The 26,116-nt window shown below is 37.4% G+C and overlaps 1 protein-coding gene and 1 long non-coding RNA gene across 2 annotated transcripts in view; one reads left to right on the top strand and one right to left on the bottom strand.

Annotated features, from left to right (window-relative positions):
- Positions 1-5,326: 5,326 nt before the first annotated feature.
- LOC146585693 (uncharacterized) lies at positions 5,327-9,306 on the bottom strand. Its single transcript, XR_014897956.1, has 2 exons — positions 9,083-9,306; positions 5,327-6,009 (listed from the first exon to the last, which is right to left on the bottom strand). It is a non-coding gene; the product is annotated as an uncharacterized LOC146585693 (long non-coding RNA).
- Positions 8,992-26,116, top strand: part of GNAL (G protein subunit alpha L) — a 126,507-nt gene continuing 109,382 nt past the window's right edge. The window contains exons 1-5 of the mRNA XM_085322492.1: positions 8,992-9,065; positions 9,405-9,712; positions 10,041-10,113; positions 10,959-11,013; positions 11,193-11,312. Coding sequence (XP_085178618.1) covers positions 9,574-9,712; positions 10,041-10,113; positions 10,959-11,013; positions 11,193-11,312 — 387 coding nt within the window. The 5' untranslated portion in view covers positions 8,992-9,065; positions 9,405-9,573. The remainder of the gene's footprint in view (positions 9,066-9,404; positions 9,713-10,040; positions 10,114-10,958; positions 11,014-11,192; positions 11,313-26,116) is intronic.

Raw genomic sequence — 26,116 nt, 5'->3', positions numbered from 1 at the left:
CAAGTCAGGTTGTTGCAGAACCTTGCTCTTCTGGTGGATGGAAACTCTGATTTTTCCTATCTCGTTTACTCCCGGTTCTTTTCATCTCATGACAGCATTATTAAATTAGGTGAAATAATTTGGATTATACCAAATAGTTTTCTCTAGCTTTCTTGGACTTCCGTGGAAAGCAATGGTTCGCCTTTGATTTGTCGGATGAAACCAGTGGCTGTGACCTGTGGTTCAGGCACCTGTGGTGCTGGCCCCAGCATGCTACTTGCATGGAGCAACCAGGAGGGATCACTGATCTGACAAATCACGCTCCTCCCAATCTTTTCCTCTAATACAGGCTCTCCTTTCTTATCATCTTAATGGCTCTTCTCTACCAGTTTGTGATCACTTCCTTTGAATAGAGGTGACCAAAGCTGATCATGTTTTCTCTCAGTTCTCATCAGTACAATGCCAACATTTTTCTCCTTGCTAGGAATACCTCACGTGATATGTTCTAGGGCTTGGTGTGGTTGGGCTTTGGTATTATTTTCCTTTGTTTGCTTTTGTTTTGTCCCATGATTTGTCTTGCTGACAGACCATGGTCATTCTGAGGTCAAATATATCCTGAAATTTAACTTTAAGATGAGGACTATGTAATCATATACCCATGCAAAGGGGCTGAATTTGAAGTCCACAGACAACTCGAATTTGGGCAATTGCTAAATTTTTGAGCATTTGCTTTTGCAGCCTGAATAAAGTTACTTGAAATTAAATGACATAGAACAAATTTCTATTGCAGATTATGTATATTTTACAGATAAAATTCTTGAATGTATTGTAATGCACAAGTATCAGGTTCAAAATGTGATAAAAATTATTGTATGAACCATAAGTATTCAAATTGTTTAGAGAGGTCTTAACCTATCTTAATGCAAGTCATTTACCTGCACAGACAGTACATCTGTATTTGTATCCTTCCAGTTGCTTGTCTTCGTATACACAATATTACGCTTGTTTGTATTTCTGGTAAGTATTTTGCAGGGCTAACCTATAAATAGATGATTCTCCCTAAATGAGCAGATAACATCTAAGCTATCTGAAAGTAAAGAACAAATTTTCCAATGTAAAGTTATAGCGGTTATTTTTATTTAAATCAAGTACTCTCAATTAGTGTCCATGTAAAAGAACTACATAAAAGATAGGCATAATGTATCTAATGATTCTTTATTAGCAAGGTACCATCAGATCTTTATTAGTGGTTGTAATTGTGCTGACAATGTTGCTGACAGGTTCAGTTTTTGTGCTATTTCATCAGGTTTGGAAATGCAATTCCTTAAGTTTTGCATATTATAAAGAATAGGTTGCGAAGAAATGGAAGAACAGTCTTGTCATTGTGTTTAGTGATGTAGGTGACAGATTGCTATAGCTCATTTTGAGCAGGAAGAGCTTGCATATAGGTAGGTTTAAAAGCATTTAAATGTTTTAAGATTTTATATGTTGAATATAAAAATTATGACTAGGTGAGAACTGTTGTAATTTACTAAACATTTCAAGCATCTATAAGCTTTTAAAAACTTATAGTACGCTGGACAGCTGTGTTGGCTGAGATTGCTGAACTTTTGCAATTTTGCTATTGCCAACCTCAAACACTGCTGTGATATTTTTGCATAGCGTTGCACTATACCATGTGGACAAAAGCTAACATTTAACATTTCAAGGAGGCTGCAAGGCAGTAAGCTAGAATGATTCTCCAAAAATAAACATATGTACCAGAAATTATGCATAAGGTATGGAATCTTGATACAACTATTGATCTAGCTGAGACTTTAAACCTGGAGAAAATGTTGCCAGATTTTAGGAAGGTTTCTCATATTATGTGTTTTCATTTTAAAAACAAAATTTTTCTTTCCTGAAGTATGTGAGAAAATATCAATTCTTCAATAAATTATTTGTTGTTTTTAAGGGACTTGTTCCAAAATGTGCACAAATTTGCTGGATTTTTCAACCTTTTCACCTTCTCTTTCTTGCGTGCACCAGTTTTTTTGGTCACCTTCCATCCCAAGTGAAATGATCCTGGTGTGATTAATGTGAGCTTTCATCCGTATTCTTGATCTTTAGGATAAACTAAACAAATGTTCACTCCAAAAAATCTATCTCAAGTTACACAAACAGTTCAGTACATGCTGGAAAATACATTGCTTTCTAGTAAAAATAGGATCAATAAGATTACATGCGTTTGAATTTCATTAGCTCATTCTAGAAAGGTTGCTTTAGAATACCTTTGTAATTTTGAGAGTATTAGGGACTTTATTTGCCAGGAAATGGACAATTATTCTTATGATTGTTTTTTCCCTCTCTCACATATGCATGCAGATGGAATATTCATAAAATACCAACTTACAAGTAGTCTATCTGTTTAGTCTTCCAGCTCTATCTACTATTTTATCTGTCCAAAAAAATTAAATAATTCCGTGTCTTGAAAGCAGAGAACCTTAGCTGCAACATAAATCTGATTTTGGGTCATCAAATCATATTTATTCTATTACAAGCAAACATATAATAGCTGTTACACACACGTACCATAAAATACCTATAACAAACTTAAGATTTATACCACAAAAAGCCACGTTGAACATGACACAACAAGWATGTGCTACAAGATGTAGAGGGTAAGAAAAGATAGATGGATGAGGATAAAAACACCATGTGGTTATTCAGTAAGTTTTGATGTTTTATCTGGATCTGCTAGTTTAGACTCATGCAGTCAAGCAAAAGATATATTTCGGCAATAAGGGTTATTGATACAGATCAGGGAGTGAGGCTGTACACATCTTGGCAATATTATTTCCTGAAACCAATATTTACTGATCACGACTGTGTGTAGTAACATGTTGGGATCCCTAAACAGGGTTAGGAAATAGGCTTATTTGCTGTTAACTAACCCATACTTCTGGGTACTGGAATTGCATTAATATAAAGTCACTAGAAAATAGTCGCAGAATTTTTTATTCATATAAAGATAGTTGTATGAGAGGATCGTGTTTATTTTAAAAAATGAGCTGTTGAGGGACACCATTGACCATTGCTACAGGCTTTTGAACTAATGTTAAACTTTGATTTTGAATGCTAGTAGCTTCACTATGTAGACTTACCTTTTTTGAAAATCTACTATTTGATAGGATATTTAATCCCAAATTTCTCAAGCAAAATGGTTAAAAAAGCCATGAAAAAAATTAAGTGCATCTCTTTACATTTATATTAAGACAGAGAGACAACATAAGTGCAAATAAATCACAGATCAGATGTGTTTGTGGTAAATGTAGAGACGATCTAGCTCAGCAGAATGTTGTCTAATAAATAGGAGTGTAGTCAGGCATGCTGTGACTGTGAATGTTTTGCTGAGGCATGTGCCTCAGTTAAAGGTGAGGTTAAGGAAAATCTTGCATATGTTCAGTGTCTTGCAGGAATGTGTCATTCACCACCACCCAGCCTTAATTCCTGGCCAAATAAGGAGATCATGATGGTCAACCTGAGCATTTAGTGTTAAATGCAAAATTCTGGGTGACACACAGAATCCTTTGTAAAGTGAGGATGAATGATTTGGCTTCACCAGTACAGCTATGCAAGGTGTCGGTCAACATGTCTCAGTGAGTCTGGGACATGTCTCTTGTATAGATTTTTCCCTGTTTTTTAAAGTAGCACTTTAGCTATAATTCTAGCTGGCTTATGATGAATTCTCTTCTAAATTAAGGAGATATCAACAGACTATGCTTGGTTGCATTTAAAGCTCTTTAATTTTGAAGACTCTCCTGTACAACTGGTGAGAACTAATTATCCTCAAAATGTGAATGTATTACATTGTTAGGTTTAAGAAGTGGGGGAAAAAGAACTGTTTTCTCCTTGGAGTGCCCAGCAGAGTGAAACCTCCCAGGTAGCTGGGGATGCTGACGTGAATATGCCTCCTGTGCCGCTAACAGTGTGCCGCATCCCGTAACAGAGGCTCGCAGATTCATTAAGTGAGAGCTTGTCCTTCTGCTCATTGCAAAAGCTTCTGTGTCACTTAGTTTAGCAGTGTTATTTGATTGTAATATGTAACAATATATAAACCACATGAGGTTACTTAGTTTGTTAAATGTTATTAAGCCCTTGCTGGATTTCTTTTTATTTTCAATCAGCAACTTCTGCCTCCAGTACCAACAGATGGAAGTGTGTTCAATGCTGCCATGCAAGTCTGTTTTCAAAGCAAAGGCTTTCTAGTTTGAAAAGACAAGTAGCAAGCATGTGAATTATCTCACTTACCAGTGAGTGTATAAATTCGAATTCTGAGCTGATTGGAACGGCCAGAGCAGAAATTCCCCTTTCCCTCTCTTTTATTGCAGCACAAGGATGAAGAGTAACTAGCTTGAATGAGGAATAACTGGCTTGAATGAAAGAGGATTATTCTCTTTCTTTAACCAGATCATACTGTAAATCTGCTTTTCACCTGATGCTTTACAATGCTGACTTTGAAAAAGTGTCTGGTCTGTTAGAGCACTTCTTGGAACTAACCCTCTTCTTCACAAATGTTTTCTCAGGGCAAAAGTCTCTTCTCCTCATTTCTGCGGGCAGCTACCTGCACTTTATCTGGAAAACTTGTTTCTTTTCATACCCCATTACTCTTACTCCAAACTCATCCACTGCATTGCTCCACCTGCTTTCTCCCTTTTACTGCTTGCCTGTGCTCTTCACGCCTCTTAGAGACAGGGAGCTGTGTTTTGTGGGAGAGGAAAGGAAGAGGGGTATGCTGCTTTCTCAGGTGAGTTATGTGGTGGTCATTGCCAAGTATGACAGGACACAGGAATGGGRACACTAAAACTGGGCCCTGGAGCTGAGGAACTACTCGGAGATTTAATATTCCCCTTATTGTGAACTACTGACCCTTTGCTGTGTCAGTGGGTTTGACGCAAATSCACAGACATGAAGTTGGTTAGGATTCAGGAGCGCACCACCTATGGAAATGCATACCTCAGCTTCTACGGCTTCTATCCCATACTGCTTCTTGTAGTAATATAGCTCCCCTCAAAGCTCTTTTAGTGGCTTTTTGAGGTCACAGATTTAAATACAAAAGGGTAAAGGTTAAACTGTTAAGAATGACATTTATAGCACATGTTCTAATGCTGTGTATTTGCTATATATAGTCAGTATTTTTAATATGAACAGTTATAATTTTTTTGATTCCTAGTTCATGTATCTTATAAAAATCCAAATGTACCATTCCAGAGAGTGTGTATTTTTGTGTTAATATTTGACTTCTGCAGGGAAACAAACTTACCAAGAAATTACTACCAGGGAGAAGGAATTCTTTTTCTTGAACAGCTATGCAAATATGGATTTATTTTTCTCTTTTCAGACCATGATTTGACAATGAAGTAGGTAGTAGTAAGAGCTGTATATCCCGATGTGCAACTACATGAAAAAGAGAGCTCAGTTAGGCACAAGCAGCTCTAGAAACCACAGTGTTACCCAACTAGTGCAGTGCCCATGCTTTAGGAAGTGACAGCATGAAGTCCAGAGGCTCCTGTGAAAGTGAAGGCAGAAACAGTGACAAGCGGGAAGAATCTGTTCTCCTCTTGCTTAATTCCTCCTTAAGCTTTTATTTGCATCTGTTTCTGCATTTGCCCTTTCTTTGAGAAACAGATCCAAAGCCACAGTAGAGGCTGTGCAAAGGGGAGACAGTTTGCAATGGGTCTGCTGGGTTTTTGGCAGAGCCACCTCAAGTCTACAAGAAAAAACTCTTCATCATGCCTGTTCTGGATAAGGGCGAGGAACAACAGGGTCTGTTGAGAGATGCAGGTTGTCTGTGTTAATTCTCACTGGGTTTTTATTCCTGTTTGGGAACATTTTACCCCAAACAGAATGGGCAGGAGAAACAAAATCTGTGATTTTGTGGTGGAAGTGGCCATTCAGGCTGTCAAATTTCTTCTGTTCAAATACACAAATGTAGCCTCCACACCAACATTCAAACTGAGGCTCAGAAACAACGCAATCTGAAGTGAGTGCCTGCAAAAGAAAGCAAAGAAAAAAGTGTCTCTGGTTTCTCACCAAGAGAGTTTGTGCTTCTTTGCCTGATACCACAACGGGACACGATAAAGCTTGAGCATAAAGCAGTAGAGGAGAAGCTCAACAGTAGGAGAGAAGCTCAATTTTATTTTCACACACACATAACCGTTCAGTGTGTATTTTGTATATATATGTGTATGCATATATACCTATATRGAAGTATACCTGTACAGATATTTTGCCTGGTCTGATGTGGCAGCAGTGGTGTGAAATATTTTCTGGAGGACCAGGAACTTGAGGATGTTGCCTTGCTCGTTGACTGAGAAAAGAGGAGAGGAACAGGAAGGATCTCCTTTTCCCTTGCCCAGGATTTTATTTTTATCCATGTGTATGATTTGTACTAAAGACTTGTATGGTAAAGCACTATGGCAGAAAGCATTTRTAGGGGAGGGTTGTATGTATCTGTATTATGCTCACAGTTCAGGTTTATCTGTGTGCAGAGAATACATACATGTATATGATTTCTCTCTGGAAAAAAGAGCTGCAGTGAAAGTTAAGTGAAAGAGAGAGAAAGTTTCTCTCATGTTTAYTAGTGTTCCTAGAACTTTGTAGTTTTGAATGTGTCCTGGATAAGAAGTGCTGCATTTGGGAAGAGCAAAGGGAGGGCTGGGAAGGTAATTACAGCCAGAAGTTTTTTCTGGGCATGGGTTGCTCACGCCTGTCACTTTTGAACTGGCTGATCTTTTCTCAGGAGGAAGAGACCCAAGAGGGTCATGGGGTTTGTGAGGGGGAGAGAGGAAATGAGGAATACTTTCCCTCTTTTGGAGAAAGGTAAAAGCAGGATATGCTGGGATCCTGTCAAATCCTATTTAATGGCACTGAGCCTTTTCTTTTATCAAAGCTGGTAACAAATCTATACCGAAAAAAATCCCAAAGTTAGTGCATATGGGGACAAAAATCCTGAGGARAGGAGAGGAAAAAAATAAGACAGATTTATCTCCTTGAGCCAACTGACACCAGCCAAATTTGGGACCTAGTTCTCTAACTGAGGTATTTAAATAGGAAATGAATCTGGCTGCACACTGCTTGTGCATCATAAATTACAGCTTCCGACACTGAAGGACTGTGAAAATCCAGACCCTGCTAGTGATTTCTAGCAGAGCCTGTTCAGTCTTGAGCCCTCACTGGACTCYATCACAGAGTAAGCATGACCACTTTTCCCCAAAGCTTTTCATCTTGTATCCCGTGCCTGAGAGCCTCAAAAAGTAGCAGTTATCCTCATTGTGCATCTAAACCTACTTGTTTCTGAATAAGTTTTTGCCCCTCCAAACAGGAGATTATAAATATGAAAGAAGCAATGTGTCCTGAAAAATACAGTTCAGTAACACTAAAAAATGCACTGTTGGTCCTGGTAGATTCGGTCAACTYTTATCTTTAGTGCCCCTTCATTTTGTCTTTATAAGGAATAAAATAATAAGCTTCCAGATTCAAGATCAAATAGTACCACAAAAACATGTATCTGATAGTTGAGTTCAGTAGGGTCTCCAGTTTTTTCTTGTTTTTTTCTTTTTTCTTTTTTTTTAAGGAGCTGAATAGATACTGCAAAAATCCACTTGCCATCCTGGCTACACTGCACTGAAAGGTAGAACACTACCTGTTCCTCTTCTGGATCCTACCATTTCCCCCTTCCCAGTGTGCTTTCAAAGGAGACGGTGCAAGTTCCTCTTCCTTGATCTCAGATCCAGCACTTCCTGCCTAAGTGAGAGAGCAATTTAAAAAAAAAAAAACTAAATCCCTCTGTTTTTAACATCTGACACATACAGGTTAGCCTTTTTAGATAAAAGTATTTTGTTTTATTGAAACCGGTGGTAAATCTCTCATTGATTTTGGTCAGAACCAGGATTTAATACATGTAGCTATCAAAATATGATTATTAATCCCTCTTCAAAAATCRACATGGAATGCTGGATTCTGGGTGAATAATTAGATTTGGACATAAAGGTAAAAATATCTGGAGATTTTAGAGGTTCTGTGTCCTTTTTTTTTTTTTTAGGCCCCTTGTGCCTCAGTGAATCTGAATAGTAGATGCTGAGATTTGCAAGAGGAGAATTGCATCRAAGAGAAGTACCTGCAATTTTGTCTAGTTTGCTGCTTTATTTTGAGACCTAAAAATGTAGGTAAAGGAAACAACAGACTCATGGCTTCTTGTCTTTAGAGCTTTGTTTTGGTGGTGCTTATCAGCATATACGTTACTGTGTTTGGTTTAAATAATCCTATGGGCTACTGGGCTTCATTTCCTGTTCGGCTTGACAGAGTGTGGAATATTCAAAGGAAAAATGTAAGGAAAAGCCACCTACCTGTGTGCTGCTGTGACAGTCTTTGGAAGCCGCGTGTGTGCGCGCATTRGCACACTGTGCGTGTGTTGTACATACGTGCGTGTGGAAGGATGCGTACGTGTTTGCACAGCTGTGTTTCTGACTGTGGGCAGCGAGATGGGCAGAGCACGGCCCGGCTTGCTTCGCCTCTCCCGTCCCGGTGGAACTCGCGTGTCGCACGCGCTTCTCCCCGGCGCAGGGACGGGAACAACCGTGTGTTCGGGGGGGGGGGGGGGGGAGATTACTGAAAATTTGGGGGTTCTGACCCAAAAGCGGCACGCTCCGCCTGCCCCCATCTCGCCGCGGCAGCGGCAAGGCTTTTCCTTTCCGTGCGGTGGGGGAAAGGAGCAGCACACGCGGACCCGTCCCCCGGGACCCGCGCGGCCCAGTTCCCTCCCGGGGGGCAAGGCCGGCGGTGGGGGCCCGTGGCCGACCGGAGCCGCCCTCGACCCGCACGGCCTCCAGCCCTGGGATCTCGGGGCCAAAGCGCCGCGGGCGCTCGGCGCCGGCCAGAAGCCAGATCCAGGTTTTTGCAGCAGCTGGGTCTCGCCGGGGCTGCGCGGAGCCCAGCGAGCGGCGGCGGCTCGCGGCGCCCGTGCCCCCCGTTTGCTGGGGGCGGCCGGACCCCGGCCCCCGAGCCGGGCCCGGCCTCGCCGCCCGCCGCGGTCCCGCACGGCCCAGGTAGATCCAGCTTTTACCTTTTTCCTTTCTCTTCGCTGGCTGCGGGGTTTGTAGTTTGACTGTTTCCTGGTCTCGCAGAGAGAGGCAGTGCTGAGTTGGAAAGACAAAAATAGACCTTTACAGAGAAATATAGGGATTGTGTGTGTGGTGGGGAGGGAGAGAGGAGAGCAGCGTTAGGCTGGTTTCCAGGAGGAGCCCTTCGCTCGCTCTCCTTGCATGTTAGACATTTTTGTACAGCTTTCCCCCCCCACCCCCTCCCTGCTCGGGGACGGTTACCTCTGCCGGCTGCTCTCTGCGTCTCTTTGGGGGAAAAAAGCAAACAAACTCTGTTTTGATCAGAACGCGACTAGAGACCATTTTATTTGAGCAACCGGGGGGAAGAAGAGAAGAGAAACCGTCGCAGGGATATAAGGATATATAAGGACTTACCTTCGGCATCCCCCCCCTCCCCCTTGTAAATACTAAATATATAGAGACAACAATTTGACATCCGTCCTAAGCAGCAGCTATGGGGTGTTTGGGCAACAGCAAAACGGAGGATCAGCGTATCGATGAGAAAGCGCAGCGAGAAGCCAACAAAAAAATAGAGAAGCAGTTGCAGAAAGAGAGACTGGCTTATAAAGCGACACATCGCTTGCTTCTGCTGGGTAAGAGAGAGCGGGGTAGGGGCGGGGGGGAAGGGGAGCAGGCGAGGGGGCACTTGCCCGAGCGACCCTCGGCGAGAGGGCGTAATGGAGAAGCTACATGCGTGTGTGCTGCGTGTGCGCTGGATGTGAAAAATGCAGGCTGCTTCCTTGAGCGAGAGGGGAAGCGTCTTCCCCCGGTCGAGCTCGGCGCGCGAGCCACATGGATGCGTACGGACAGAAATGCTGCCAGCGGTGGGAGATGCTGTCGTGCCGTGTCCGGAAAAAATGAGAAAATAAAAAGCCCGGACCCTGTATCACAATGTTCTGCCTTTCATTCTTTCTYTTTTAGGGGCTGGTGAGTCAGGAAAAAGCACTATTGTGAAACAAATGAGAATCCTACATGTCAATGGATTTAATTCAGAGTAAGAATTATTGACACTTTGTGACTTGTTTTTCATTAACTGTTTGAAACAGGTTAACACACAATATGCTCGGGGATTTCTGCTCTTCATCCCCTCTGCATTTTGGCGGCCTGACACTGCGTTTTGAGGGAGGGAGGGGAGGAAGGGGAGAGGGAATAAGGAAATTACTGCTATTGTATATTTGCGTTTTCTCCTTCTGGCCCCTTTACAGTATTTTTACACTGTTGCTACTGCAGCGCTTGACAGGCCCCTCTGTAGCAACAACATGGCGACTACTTTTTACATAGAAGCAAATAACTAAATATTGCATCTGTCTGTAACACAAAAATACATGTCAAGTCATATTCAGGATGACAGTGGCTGCTCTTTTTCCGGTATCAGGGTCAGCGTAAAACTGAAACTAATTTTGAATGTTTGTTAGAAATCATTCTGAATTCTGGGGCTGCAGCATTTCTCTCTGAAGAACTCTTTGCCTGAATTTATTATTAATCTACAGTGTTATTTTAGACATCTGTTGCCTTTCAACTATATATTATCAGTTTAGTGCATGTCTGCAGCATACTGTAGAAATGAAAGAATGGCTTCAAGTTCTACCAGGGAAGGCTTTGCAGATGTGGCTGTTTAACAGTATATTAAGGGTGAATGTGTATTGTCCCTCACAGAACGTGAAAGAAGGGATAAGGGGAAAAATATATTTATCTTGCTGTTCTTTTCAGATAGTATGTCTTAATGATTGGAGAGCAGATAAATAAGCAGTCACTGTAAATCCAAAATATTTAATGCAAATGACTTTGAACTGCTTTGAAAGAAAAAATCAAAGTGTTAATGTTTCTGTTTTAATGCAGAGAAAAGAAACAGAAAATACTGGATATTCGGAAAAATGTTAAAGATGCGATTGTGGTAAGAACATTCTTTATACTGTTTTTAAATCCTTAAGTGTACTGGGAACGATAAGGATTGTGCTAAGATTGTGTAGAGAAAAATCMCATTTTGCTGATCAGATTGGATTATCTTCTATTGATTCTGTATCTTAGATTTATCCAGATTAATGTGCTTGTTTCTGTTTTATCCAATTCTAGACTATAGTTTCAGCTATGAGCACTTTAATACCCCCAGTTCCATTGGCCAATCCAGAAAACCAATTTCGAATGGACTACATCAAGAGTATAGCTCCTCTTTCTGACTTTGACTATACACAGGTAAGAATAGAAACCATTATGTTACTCTGTTTCAAGGGGGAATGCATAGCGCTCACTTTGATCAGTGAAATGATTTTTTTTTTTCCTGCTTTTTGGAAGATGCTCATGAGGAGAGCTTTGTGCCAGCATTGCCACGAGGTTAACTTTTTTACTAGACTGTGGTGGTTGCACCTGTTTTAGTGTTGCTGAGTTTTGCTGTTAATAATTCATTTGCTGATGTTTATGTTTTACTAACTTATCTGCTGATGCTGATGTTAAACGCTCTTTTTTTCTATTATTTAGTCCATCTCTTAAAAAATTTTGATATGATTATACATGTTGACACTTCAGATAAGACTTTGTTTGAAGGCTATTTTGCTACATGTAATTAGATGCAGGATGTCAGTCTAAGGAGTTATAGTCTACCTATATACAAGGGTATAAAAAGAGGTGAAAGGATAGAGTGACTCCAGTGCTTATTGCATTTCACAGAGGAAACTCGTGTGAACAATGGTCAAGTAAGGTGCCTTGCTTCCTTGTCTGTTTATTGTAGTACTCTTATGTAGTGGGCACGAGCAATATTTTAGTCGTGTGTGAATGTTGCCATCTTTTGATATGGAATCATTAGAAAATTAAYGATTTCTCTGCTGAGGTTGCTGTTTTGTAGTCAGCTTAGAGATGTTGTTTGGATTAGCTTGCATAGGCATCCTACATTTGATTACTTTGATCTTTTAATGTTTATCATTTATAGAAACAGGCGTAGTATGGGTTTTTTTAATGCTTAATATGAAAGCAGGTACATAGACATTCTAGTTATTATTAAAATTTTATTTTTGTAGTAACAAAATTTTTAATTGGCCTTAAAATGATATCAAGAGCAATTTGTTATGGATACAATAAGAATAAAAAAATCTTCGTTCATTGGCTAAATGATTATGAGTTGCTCATGTTATCAATATTACCAAAGAAGCCATTTACAATAGAGTATCTTTAGGTTGTTATTGCTTCGGGGTGGAAGGGGGAGAAAGGGAAGAGATGTTTCTTTATTATATGACTCATATTCTCTGGTGTGTGGTTTTGCCTCTGGTAAACCTACCACTTTGAAGGTTCAAGATAAAGAAAAAATATCAGACATCTTGTACAGTTAGAATTTAACACGGAATGCAGATGTTAAGAAAATGACTGTAAGGTACACCCACATACTGCATAATTGCTCAACTGGTATACGTAAGTTAGTAAAAGTGAGAAACAACTCCTTTTAGAAATGGAAGTTGAGTTTACATATTTGGCCTATATGTGTTTTAGAATTCTGAGGCATTCGTTGCTTTTTTTTCCTTTAAATTTTGACCCTTATTTGTTTGGGTAAAATAAATACTGACATATATACTTTGCCGTTCTGTATAGTACATCTGGTTTTTTGAGTGTCTAGGATGAAATAAAATTGAAGTAGATTTTGAAAGGGGGCTGGAGCTATTAATATTTTAGCTTAGTCTTTTTACAAAAATTATTCTTTTTCACAGAAGTTGACTATGTCTGTGCAAATTTGATTTTTTGATATATATAAAATGGAAAAACTTATTCTTCTTTGATGGGAAGAAGAATGGTACCTTGTGGACTCTGAACCGTTTTAGGTCTGGATTCAAAATCCATTCTGCTTTAAAATTAAACAATGAATAACTTTGTCTTTTGAATTTAGTAAAATTTCTGAATAATTCTATCACATTCTCTCACATTYGAAAAAATGGTGTCAAATATTAGTCTTACTTAAAACAAGAAACAATGTTACAAGCTTAAAAAAGAACGAAAAATGAGGGCTAGTTTAGAAGTAGGTACCTTTTATCTGTCATTTCACGTGTTTCCTTCTGCTTTCCTCTCTGCCCGATTCATAGGCTTAGTGTTTGTAAAATCTGTAGTTTGACTACATAATTTTTAATTTTTTTTATGGTTTAACATGGTGATTCTTTTGAGGAAGATGTGTGAGAAAAAGATTGAAAAATATTTGTGCCTCAGGGCTTGATCGTACTCCAATTTAAGTCAATGATAACTTAAAGTAAAATTACATTCCCAGCTGAAATACTTTTTGACCCGTTTAGTATTTTTAAATAAATACTAGTATAAAAATAAATATATGGATAGTAAGCTGTTATGCATCATTTTCTAGGTATTTCTGAATCTCTAATTAATACCTGGTATAAGGAATAATAAGGTCTTCTGAACCGGGGAAGCCAATGCAGTATTTAATAGTATGTGTTCAGGACTTGCTATTCTATCATCWGTACTTTAAAAATAGTTTTAAAGGGAAAATTGCTGACTTAGGCAGTCTGGAGTAAACTCTGGCATATTCTAAAACATGACAAATGTTACCCTTCTTTTGAAAGAAGAAAGAGCTAATTTTAGGATTTTTAACAATATGGATGCTAACAAACCATTATAGACATAGTCCTTATTGTGTTACAGATCTTTTATTTTCTGGATAGTGTTATTTGTGTAATCTTTCTCTTAAAAATGAATGTATTTTAGTTGAAGATGCATTTCAAGTAAATTGGATGCAAAATGTGGTAAAATGACTGCACTGTATCATGATTCTTTAAATAGAGATTCCTGATGAAATGCAAAAACTTCACTGATGGCACAATATGGCCAACACTCATGAGACACTAATTTGAATATATTTGTGACATATTGGGTATACTTGGATATGCATACTTAAATTGCATACAAATTAACTAATATACATTTAATTGTGAAAATTGTCCTTTAAAATATGTGGATTTGAAAATACTGATTTCCTRTGGGTGAAATCCTACTCTAATTGAAATTTATGACTGAAATTCCAAGAACTTGAATGATGATGAGATTCGCGTTTAGACTTAGATGTTAGATTTAGTTGGTTGGTATTTAATTACATAGTACTCTATAAAATGTAAGCAGAACATCTTACTTTGGTAGTGATGCATTTTTTGAAACAGTTTTCTCTTTACAGCATCTTAGTATTCTTTTGAGTATCCATGGAGTGCCCCCCCAAATACTTTTACTTATTTTTATTAAAATTTAATCTTTAACTTGGTTTAGTAATGCTAACTTGATGGTTTATGCGGTAGATTTAAAAAACAAACAAAAAAAAGATTTCGTGATTTCTTTTACCACTTTTATGTTGCTTTTCATTAATTCTATTAAAAGACTGTACTAGTGGTACATTTAAAAAAAATTGCTTAAGAGACTGATACAGTCAAATTCTACAAATCATAAGATTTAAGCCTTGCTTTTTTAAGAAGGTGATAAACATGAATAAGGTATGTATCCATTACAGTTTCTTCCTTGAAGTCATAAAAAGAACCGAGATAATTTTCATCTAATGATTACTTTAGACATTATCTTAGCACCATATTCCAGAATGGAATCCGCAGAAGGACTTTAAAACAGAAACGGAAACATGCACAGTGTATTGGAAAAGGTTTTTTTATTATTTTTGGCGAAGTGTTGATTGATACTTGCTAAAGTTAACAGGAATTGACCTGGGCCATTTTTAATCCTCTATTGATGGGGATTTATTTTGTCCTTTGTGAAACAGAGTGAACATATTAAGGGCRTATTATGCTAGTAGCTGTGGAAAAACACAATGTATTATGTAAGCAAGTGTTTACTCAAGTATAGCTGTCTTTATTGACGTATTTGAATTTTGTCTTCACCAAAAATTTAGCCAAATTAAATAGTTATTTTTATAATTTATCTGTCAGATTAGGCACATCTGAACAGTTATGTCAGTTATATGTGTATGTATGTGTGTATATACATGTATACACACACATGCACACACACATACGTGGCAGGTAGTCAACTAGCTGCATAGTATAAGCAAACTGTACAAGTGAGGCGTTTGCCTGTATTATCTACTTGCCAGTGAACATGAATCATTAGCTTAATAGAAAACATACAAACACTTCATCCAGTTATTGAGGACCAGGGAGGACCATTTTACTTTTTTATGAAAATTATTGGAGAGGCGAAGTATTTTGTTAAACCTTCTTAAAACGGTGAATTGTGCAAATGTAGTCCTTTCTTTTGCTGATTTGAGAATGCTAGTTTTAAAAATAACTTCTGAAGCTACTTTATCAATCATGTAACCTCTTTAATTCAGCTTTTAAAAGTGAAATTTTAATGTACGCATTGACAGGGAAAGTGCTTTAGATTAACATGTTCTTCCTGTGGTTTGCACTGCTTTTCTAGATATTGCAGTTTGAGTTCAACTTCATGATTTTAATTTTCTTCCACATTTTCTTCTTAAAAATCAGGACTTCTATTAGTATCCTAAAGACAGAAGAAAGAAAGAAAAATATTTGTGGTCAGGGTTTGAAGTCATGTAGACTTTCCTTAGGCATTTCAAATACTTTTTAAGCATAATATTCAAATTCAAACTCATACTGATGCCTAGCAATTGCTGGTTTACAGTGTATGTTTGATGTAATTGGAAACTGGAAATCTTGGTCAAGTGAAGTGTATTGGTGGGCTGTAGAGAATATTTATCCCAAATAAATACTTAAACAAAAGATAAAATACATGATACGTATGGTTCATATCTGGTTAAACTTATTTGAGTTGTTCAGTTAATGTCACAACTTTAATATCCTATTTGGCCACAACATGTTTAAGTTTCCCTGTAATACATAGCTGATGTAGCCCAAAGGAGTTGCAAAATAACATCATCTTACATTTTTGGTTTTCCAGATAACTTGCAGTATTTCCGTGTTTCTCAGGAGGGTGAAAATATACCATGTTTTGAGGAAAATGTCATAAAACTAAAGAGAATATTGCCAGACAAATGGCTTAGTTCATTTTTTTTCTTTTTTTTTTCCATTTAGATTTTTACGTTAGGGATTTATTTACTGTTTGGGTTAGGATGAAGGGCCATAAGTTTTCAAGTTTACCTGTAGTCACAATACTTAGCACTACTGCAGTTTCAAATCAAAATTCACTTCTGAAAATCAAGTAGATTTTTGTAAATTAAGTCATTTGCCTTTTTTGAGTTCTAAAATGCAAAGTGGTAGTTGTTCTTTTGTTCTTGTTTTTGTTCTAATTTTCACATTTGTTCTTATGGAAAGGATCTGGAAAGCCAGATAATGATTAGATTATATAGATCCAACAATGTTATTACTACCCTAAATTAATAACACTTCAAAAACTAATGAAGAAGGCTGTCAAAGAAGGACAGTGGAAAATACTGCTTATGCTAATGCAGTTGTTGGCAACTCTTCAGTCTTCACACAAAGGTTAATATTGTCAAGAGGACTGGTATTGAAAAGTAGAGGATATTGGGGAAAAGTAGCAATTATGCAAGAGATGAAATTTCTTTGTTGTGGTAGTGCTTGTTTTTGTGCTATACACTAACAACTAATTAACAGCGGATACTGGAGTTGAGCTCATTTCTTGTTAAGAGAAGATTCTGCTGATGCACGGTGATATCTTTGCTCTGATATGAAATACCTGTTTGCATACAGATYTAGTGTAGTCATGTCTGCTTTCCATTAAATCAGCAAGCTGGGTCCCTAATGCTCAGATTAGTCAATGTTAAAAGACAAAATTATAAACATTTCACACATGAGATCAAGAATATGCTTCAACTTTGCATGTTATTTAGTTCTTACTCTTTATAAGCATTAAGTTCACTGATAATGGATCAATCAATCCATTAGTGCTTTCAGAAATAATTAGAAGTTATTTTAACCATACTGTAAGTTTTAAAAAATGTAGAACTGAACTGGGATCATATTAGAAACATATATAGGGCAATTTTGAAAGTGATATGATAGTGTGTACTGGAACTGTAAAAATATAAAAATTCTGTGAGGATTTTATTTGATTTTGTTTTTGTTTTATTCTTTAATAAATACTCAGTTCATACCAGAAAAGACACCTGGGGCTTAAAATTGGCGTTGTTTGTGTAAAGTACAACTCTTCTGTGAGGCTCGAGATTTTTTGCTTCAAATACATGCTTTGTGTTGTAGTGGGGCTTTTTTTAAGATGAGGGTGTTATGTTCAAGCGTCAAGACAAAAAGAAGGTTTTTGCTTTAGTAAAACACTGCTCTTTTTAGTATAAGTAAAGCAACACTTTTGTTCCTCCCCTCACCCCAGACAAGAAGAGTTAATGTAAGAAATTCACTGAAGCACAGCTGCTAACAATTTATACTGATGATAAATAAATAAATAAATAAGTGTGTTTACCAGGAAGGGAACTTGGGGAGCTACCTGGGACCCCCACAGTTAACAGTAGAAATACTGAGATGGAGAGCCATAGAGGATCACATGTGTGATTACAAATGATCCACAGTTAATAAACGCACGATGTAGTCCAAATAATAATAATAATAATAATAAAATAAAAAGAAGGGTATAAAATTCTGTTTGTTTCTAGGTCTTCCTGTCTCGTCTCCTGTTAATATCTTTAAGAACAGATTCAAATGTGAAATATAAAGAAAAGGTTCATATTCCCCACTTTTCCACTTTTAGGATATATTTTTGCATAGCTTCCAATGTAAAATAATCAATTTCAGTCTTACAAGACAATATTTGAGGAAGTCTTATAAACAAGTGCAAAAGAAAACATCTTTCTACCTAGACTTGCATTCACTATTATGTCAGTGTAGTAACCCGGAATTAAATGTTTGCTATCTTGCATTATGAATCTGATTGCCCAGATACTGGAGTAGTATTCACAATTTATCCAACCTTCTTCATTTATTATCAGACTAACACAGAGGCTTTCACTTTGAAATTGAAAAGATGTTCTGATTTATTACTGCTGCTAACTGCAACATACATTACTTACGAAGTCTCCAAAATTCTTGACGTTTACTGATACTACCGTGGATTTTGTGCGCATGAATACAAATTAGTTGGGGGCTTTTGAAAGTCAAGCCAGTATCCAGTCAAATACTGTGAATTATTAATAATCAATTTCACATTCTGTCTTGTTGCTACAATTTTAGCTGAAAACTTTTACACTTCTGTAACACTTCAAATGGATAAAAAAAATCTAAATCTGGATGTTTAATATGATGGCAATTGGAAGACTAATAACTTAAATTATCATTTTAAGTAGGAGTGACTGATTTCTTCACATTACCAAAAATATATTACAAGATCCTTTTGGAGCTCTAAAATACTTCTATTCATCAGTTATTTCTCAGTGTATGCCCTATTTTTAAACAATAATTAAAGAAAGATGGAAGTGATAGGTTAAAGGCTGTACTTTCTTTATATTTGCCACAGATCTGTTGAGCATATTGCTTTTTTAAAAATTGTGCTTACTTTTGGTGGCTGCTGTTCTGCATTATCTTGCAGACTCCTGTGGCTGCTGCTTAGGTATTCATATATTTCCTAAGCTCTTCTGTAATGTGCAGGTGGCAGTAGTACTTCTCCTCAAATGGTCTGGTGGTGAAAAACAGCTGAAGGAAGATCAGTGTGCATTTGGTAGGTAGAGGAGAGGTGATAGCCTGTCCAGAATAAAAGACTCATCTTGATCCTCATTTTTCCTTAAATGAAGAAACAGGAAAGAAATTCTTGCAATTTTTAGCACTTATGTTGAAATGCATTGAAATTTATGGAAGATTTAATTGCAAAATAGTATTTAGTTTATTAAGGTTTAAGATGCGTTTAAAAATACTTTCAAAGAACTTCATTTGTTTGTACCCTCATGCGTAAAGCAAACTGAATTATAATGAAACTAAATGCAAGTGCAAGTGAAGGGTAACCACACTGTTAATGAAGATACACTATCCAGTTAGGTTTGGGATGAGGACTTTGCAACTTCAGGAAGTGACAGTTTTCAGAGGAAGGAYAGTGAAATGTTTAATGAATTGTCATTATTTATAAGCTACATTAAAACAGATTTTCCATCGCAACCAGAGAAAAGCTAAACATAGCAGAATATGTTTCACAATTGTCTTCATTACCAGTTAGTTCGTTTAATCTCTTAAGCCAAAAAATGGTAGGTTGATCTGATTTTGCTGTTTTGAATGCTGTAAAAGTACTTTTCTTTTGACTTCAGTGGGCATGATCAAAAATGTGTACAACAAGGATAAATCAATATATGTATGTTGATTCTTACTGAACCCTGTGGCGATCTATGGAACCAAGGATATCACCTACTCAGTGAGAATAACAAGGATGTCATTAGAGTTTCAAAGAAGGGAGTGTTCCTCTGCACAACACCCACAGATCTGAACTGCTTGCTCTTTCTTTAGTATGTGATGAGATTTTAACTTTCATTGCTGAAAGTGTCGAACGCTTCTGGCTTAGACCTTTGCTGCTTTTTTTGCATCACTTCCKTAGCTTACTCCGTTACCTGTACCTATTGTCAGTAATGGATTACCTTTTAATGTAGATACAGTCTGTATCAATGGTCAGAATATTTTGTTTGTGGAAGTAACAATCTGTGTTAGGGAATAGAGAACAAGATAAACAGTATGAACTAAAGACTGCATGTATGCCTTAAACAATATGAAGAAAATAAGTTGAAGTGTATAAATTATTATTGACGAAGACATTTTTTGCTGAGTATCTAAGCAGCTTTTTATGATGTTAATAGGACCCTAAAGCTGAAGAAAGGCGAGAGACAATACACATTTGCAGTTATTGCTAAAGTTTACAAAACGTGTCTACGGTTTTGTTCTGCTACAGCTTTCATTTTAGTTGCCTTTCTATTCTTAACAGATTCAATTCAAATATTTTAGTCAAGTTCTAGGACCTTTTCTTAAAAGGGAGTAAAGGGAGGATGTGATTTGTACAGCACAATTTTCAGTTTATATCATATTTTACTTTGAAWGGTCTTGTAATAATTTCTTGGAACAGAGCTACATCTACTTGTAAGCCTGCCAGCTATCATTTGAAGCATGCAGATTATGCCTTCTTACTTTAAATCAGGAGATAAATTTTGGTTGGTTTAAAGCGCACTCTTGTAATTAATCTACTAGTATTTGTTTTAAAAACCTATGCTGGATGTTTTGAAAGGATATTTATCCTTAGGCAAGAAGAATATTGGAATTTATGTCTGTTATGCAGACATTAGAGATGAACTTTGCCTTTTAAATCTTTTAAAAGTAAATGTTTTCTGACACTTCTGCCAATTTATTCCGTTTGAGTTTTCTTATTGCTGTCAGGAGGACTTAAACATATTTTAATGCAAATAATTATACCACTGCTTTGAACTGTGAAATTGTTTAGCAGGATAAAATAGGCTACAGATATGCAAGCCCTCTTATTTCTGTTAATTCAGTGAATGCTTTTTGATCACGTCCACCCTCACTTCCATAGGATGTTAAGTGACAGAGCTGTGCAGATCATTCTTTTCTTAACATACACCCACATACTTTCTTTCATATGAGCTAAATAATATCAAATTTAAGAACTATTAGGTAGGAAAACAAGAAGAGGAAAAGAATGGTTAAGTAAAATAGGAGAAAGTGTATCGTCATGGCTGGATTCATACAGCTATTCCCTTTTTACAGAAAACTAACTACCCGTTCCTTTGCCTACAAGCCCAGAGCTGACCCCTTGTAACAGCAGAACCTGGCTGCCAGTCGAGTCCAGAGCGCCTTTGATGGAGGCTGTGGGCAAGCGTATATGTGCCATAAGAAAGCTTTTCCTCAAGCTCGTGAGCTGAGCCAAAAAGAAAAGACAGAAGAGAAGTATAAATAGCAAATCTGTGTTACAAATATATGGTCTCACATTTTATTTTATCATTAGAGAGAGGAAGAGGTCAGTTATCTCCACTTGTCGCCAAAATCACGTCATTAATTATCCGATTTCTAGTATGTATCACAGGAGAGTGAGGCTTCATGGCAGGATTTGGTAGCCTTAAATACTTAAGCGAGAATCTTCTTTCTGGCAAAGAAGGGTGTCCTTTAACTTGAACRTTCGCTTGTGCTTCCTACATCAGTCTTGCCGGTTCCTTTCAAAAAGAATGGATTTACTTATTTAGAATAACATACATTTCATTAAATACTGGAGCTTGTTTTCCACTCCTAGAATTTTCATTTTTAATCACTGCAGTTGTCTGCTAAATTTTTCCCAAGATTTTAACACAGGCAAACTAAAAATTAATCTGAATGCCATAACTAAAAATAACAGTGTGGATCTATTATGGACTGAAAGGGAAATTAGCTAGGGAATTCATAAGTCAGAAATCTTAATTAATAAAAATGGTGTGGATTAAAAATCACATCAGTAGAAGAAGACAGCTTGTTATGTTTCTGAAAAGCAGACATCCACACTGCAGAGAATTTTTACTATTTTGAGGAGAAATAAGGGATTTTGTTCTTGGCCTTAAATTGTGAGAGCAGGTTTTCATTCCTATCACTATAAAGCCTGGCATGATGTATGATGTTCCACAAAAGGAAAGTTCGTTCTAAAATCCTATATTCCTTAGGGATCAATTTTGAAAATACATACATATATGCATATATGTGGACCTAAATACATTGCTGGTGTACTGTTAGCACACCACAGCACTGAACTCTCAGTTATGCAATGATATTAATATCAAAATCACAAATACTTTCATTTTTATTTTAGTCAACAGCAAAACTAGCTAATCATTTCACCATGTTAGATATATATTTGGGAGGTCGTTGAGCAGTTTTATAGATTTCTTGGGGGTGGGAAAAGTTGTGTAGGTTAGAGATTGGCACAAAACTTGAAATAAGCAAAACCTTTTTCAGATAAATGACAGTTCTCTGGATGTTATTAAGCTGTGAACAGTAGCTCTTTTCAATAATCACTGTGATTCATTTTCATATTGTGTTTTTAATAACAATATCTTTAAAAGGCTTGCTGAACAGTAGGCTGCACCAGCATAACTTTCTGTGCAGAAGGAAAGGTTTCATGCACATAATCTTAGATAATTTACCTTAAATTGATTTGCACAACTCGATAAAACCATAAGAACAACTGTACCAGCTCAGATCACAAGTTCATTTAGCACAGAATCTCATCTCTGAAAGCGGCCAGTAGTGGAACCAAAGAAAGAGGGGGCAAGCATATGGTAATATTTCCCATATATATTCTCCCAAAGGTTTGTGGCTGAGGTATTTTTTGGATGAGTACTTTGGTATTTGGATTTTTCTTCTAGGAATTCATCTCTCTCTCTCTCTCTCTCTCTCTCTCTTTCTCTCTCTCTTTTTTTTAGATACTTTCAGTTCAACAGTTGCAGTAGCAAGTTCTGCAGTTTAAGTATGTGTCATATGAGGAAGTACCACTTGATTGATTTTTTTATTATTATTGGCTGCTTGCTAATATTCCCTGATTCTTCTATTAGAAATAGAAATATTTCATTTTTTTCATCTTGTCCATCATTATATATCATAACCCTCCAAATATTTATCGTCTAGCTTAGTCTGGTTAAGTGATTCTGTCGCAGGGTTTGTTCCAGATCTTTGATTTTCCTTGTCGCCCTTCCATATTTCTCCTAGTTTTAGTAGACCATATTTGCAATGAGAGGCCAGAACGGCACACAGTGTTTAAGGTGTAGGTACATTGTRGATTTACACAATAGCATTATGTTTTGTTTTTCATTCTCTAGTCCTTTTCTAATAATTCCTAATGTTGTTTGCTTTTGTGGACACTGAGTTGATATTTTTACAGAATTATATCTTAATAGGTAATGATTCCACGAGAACCTGAACACAGTTGCAGTTGAGAGTTATGAATGTGTGAAGGTCTGTGTAGCAACATCAGCAGAGCCCAAAGTATACTCTGAGTAACAGTTTTCCATATTCTTCTCTGGTATTTTCAGAGTTGCAGTATGTTTTTTGGCTAGCTCGTCCATTGAATTCTGTTGTTTTATCCTTTCATGTGCAGTAACATGTCTTCTCATTTGTTCTGCTGCCATGTATCTCTTATGCATTTTTTTTAAAATATCTACCATGACTAATATTTCCTTCTATGCAGAAGGAGAATATGCTTTATTTTTGTTCTGAAAATGGAAAAGAAATTGGTCTTCAGCCTGATTTTGGAGAGGCAATGTTTACAGTATCAAGAGGGACTTTAGTGCTTTCAAATTGCTTATCATTCCTTAATCGTTCCTTGCAATTTGCCTGATTTAGCAGAAAAGACTATTGTTTAGAACCCTTCTCATTAGAGAAATATGATGTTTAAAAATATCAAGATACCACTTTTTTTCTCTTGCCATTCCTGATGTTATGTATCACTGAGAGAATATGTTTCGAACTTTTTGATATCCCTTGAGGAAATGCTACAAGTAACAGAATTTTGTTATTTTTAATGTCAGTTTAGGTTGTACATGTTTCAGCACTTGTGGTTTGTGGGAAAAAAAGAGTTATAGATTATGATAAAAAGAGCAGAAATAGTAAGGAGTGGCTACTAGAGAACACTTCTCTTTACAGTTCAAATACTTCTTTAGATTAACTTTTCTTCATTTTTAAACCACTGTTTTTCTCTGTCCCTCATATTTTCTCTGGTAATCATTGTGACTTGTATGCTGTAAGGAGAATAGCTCAAATCTGTTTCAATTTTTAGCTATTGTAACAGTTTAAAGAACTTAAAAGTTACTATAGGATCTTGATAACACCCAGTTTGTACATTAAGTCTGTCAAGCTTCGTTGTCTCCAGGAGGTGAACCAGTAATTCCTTTCTGGCAGCTTGTCAGAAATAAACAGAAGGTCTCTAGAACAGGACAACTAATATAAATGGCAAAGTAACTGCCTGGACAGCAGGAAAAGTTGTTGGGTGTACAATACAACTTTAAACAATGACTTAACTCATTCTGGGATACGTTAACGAGGCTACTGTACAAAAAGGCATGAATTAATTATGCCGCTGTGCTTGGCACTGCTGAGCCCTCAGCTGGGRTACTGTGTCTAGTACTGGAAGCTGAACTTCAACAGCAACAAACGGGGTCCAGAGGAGACCATCAAGAATGTGAGGACACTAAGAAACCTGTGTTTGGTTTTGAAAAGAAAACACTCCAGCTTGGAAGGGAAAGGGAGCAAAATACAATTTTTGATATTTAAGGAGTTGTAGTCTTATTTTCCTGGGACTATCTTTTCAGAGGAAGTAAATGAACTTGGGGGGAGAATTCTTCTCTTCTGTTTTGTATGACAGCCCATGTGCTTCAGATATTCTACATCAGTGATTTTAGGGAACACTGGATAGGGGTGACCAGTTTCAGCTATTTATGGCTGCATTTTCAGAGACATGAAGCACCTGCAGAAGTTTAAAACTTCTGAAAACCTAGAAAATTTTGGAAGACATGAGCTCCTGTTTCACTTTTGCCTCTCTTCTCACTCTTCACAAAGATCCTATTCGTATGTTGGTTGAAAGCTCTTGGGCCTTCTTTCACAAAATCATGGAATCACAGAATCACAGAATCAGTAAGGTTGGAAGGGACCTCTGGAGATCATCTAGTCCAACCTCCCYGCTCAGCAGGGTCACCTAGAGCAGGTTAGACAGGGTTGCATCCAGGCGGGCCTTCAAGATCTCCAGAGAAGGAGACTCCACAGCCTCTCTGGGCAACCTGTGCCAGTGCTCCATCACTCTCACAGGGAAGAAATTCCCCCTCACGGTCAGGCRGAACTTCCTGTGCTTCAATTTCTGCCCATTGCCTCTTGTCCTGTCACACGAGACTACTGAAAAGAGTTTGTCCCCGTCCCCTTAAGTCACACCCTCCCTTCAGGTACTTGTACACATTGATAAGATCCCCCCTCAGTCTTCTCTTCCCCAGGCTGAAGAGGCCCAGCTCTCGCAGCCGTTCCTCATGGGGCAGATGCTCCAGCCCTCTGATCACCTTCGTAGCCCTAAAACTAAAGTAAAATTCTATAATAATCTCTTGAATTTATTTAGAGACTATATTGGATCCATTTTTGTGTAAATGGGCGTGTTATTTCCTCTTAATATGTGATCTTCCAGGGTACCATTCAGATAATGTAGTAGATTATGGTATAGTTTATACAAGACTAGTTTGTGCTTCCAGTTAAATACAGTGATTATTTTAAATCTAAATTCTGGTAATATACAGACAATTCCATTTATCTGGTGGAAAATCGTGCACACATCACCTAATCAGAAAGGGCCTAAGATCTGCTTTSCTAAAAGCAGAAGCGGTGGTTAGGGGAAGTAATGCTCTTAGGAATATTTATTCTAAAGGTTAAAAAGACCAAAGAGTGTACATCAGGACCTTTCAGTTAAAAGTAGCACACAAGAGCTTTTCTTCTTGTATGTGTGTGTGTGGTGATGCACACACATGTATTTGTGTAGAAGATATTGTGTACCTTATTTATGTACAAAGTTCTAATCTTAACATTTTAAGAACCAGCACATTGGATGGTTTACAGTAGGGTGAAAAAATCAGTTTGTATGCTATTAGCTGTAGACCCTCAAGCCCATGGGGGGCGGGGGGGAAAGGACTTCAAGAATAAAACAAATTTGTCTCAAGTCTGTGACATTAGAAGGAAAGCTCTCCAGGTCGAGAGTGGCAGGTGAATAGTTTTGAAGTAGCCCCCAGCTACAGCAGCAAGGAAATACATACCTAAGTCCTGCAGTAGGTACCATCCATGACAGTCTGCAGGTCGTTCAGCAGGTGTGTGTTACACATCTGTCTTGATAAGACAACCTCGAAAGGATAGTTATGCCAAAGCTAGTGATTTTGCTAGTGAGAGGTTTAAAAAATGAAGGACACAGATCATAGATAATCAGATTTCAGTAGTTCTGTTGCTCATTATAACAAATTATGTAGAAAGGGGAAGCAATTCTCCATTTCTTTTTCTTATTATCAGTTGTTCTCTGCTTTTCTGATAGAGTAGACTTAAATAAAA

The sequence above is a fragment of the Rhea americana genome, unplaced genomic scaffold (genome assembly GCF_003343005.1).
Source record: "Rhea americana isolate MKP2758 unplaced genomic scaffold, rheAme1 scaffold_78, whole genome shotgun sequence".
Taxonomy (NCBI): domain Eukaryota; kingdom Metazoa; phylum Chordata; class Aves; order Rheiformes; family Rheidae; genus Rhea; species Rhea americana.
This window is presented reverse-complemented; position numbering and strand designations above follow the sequence as displayed.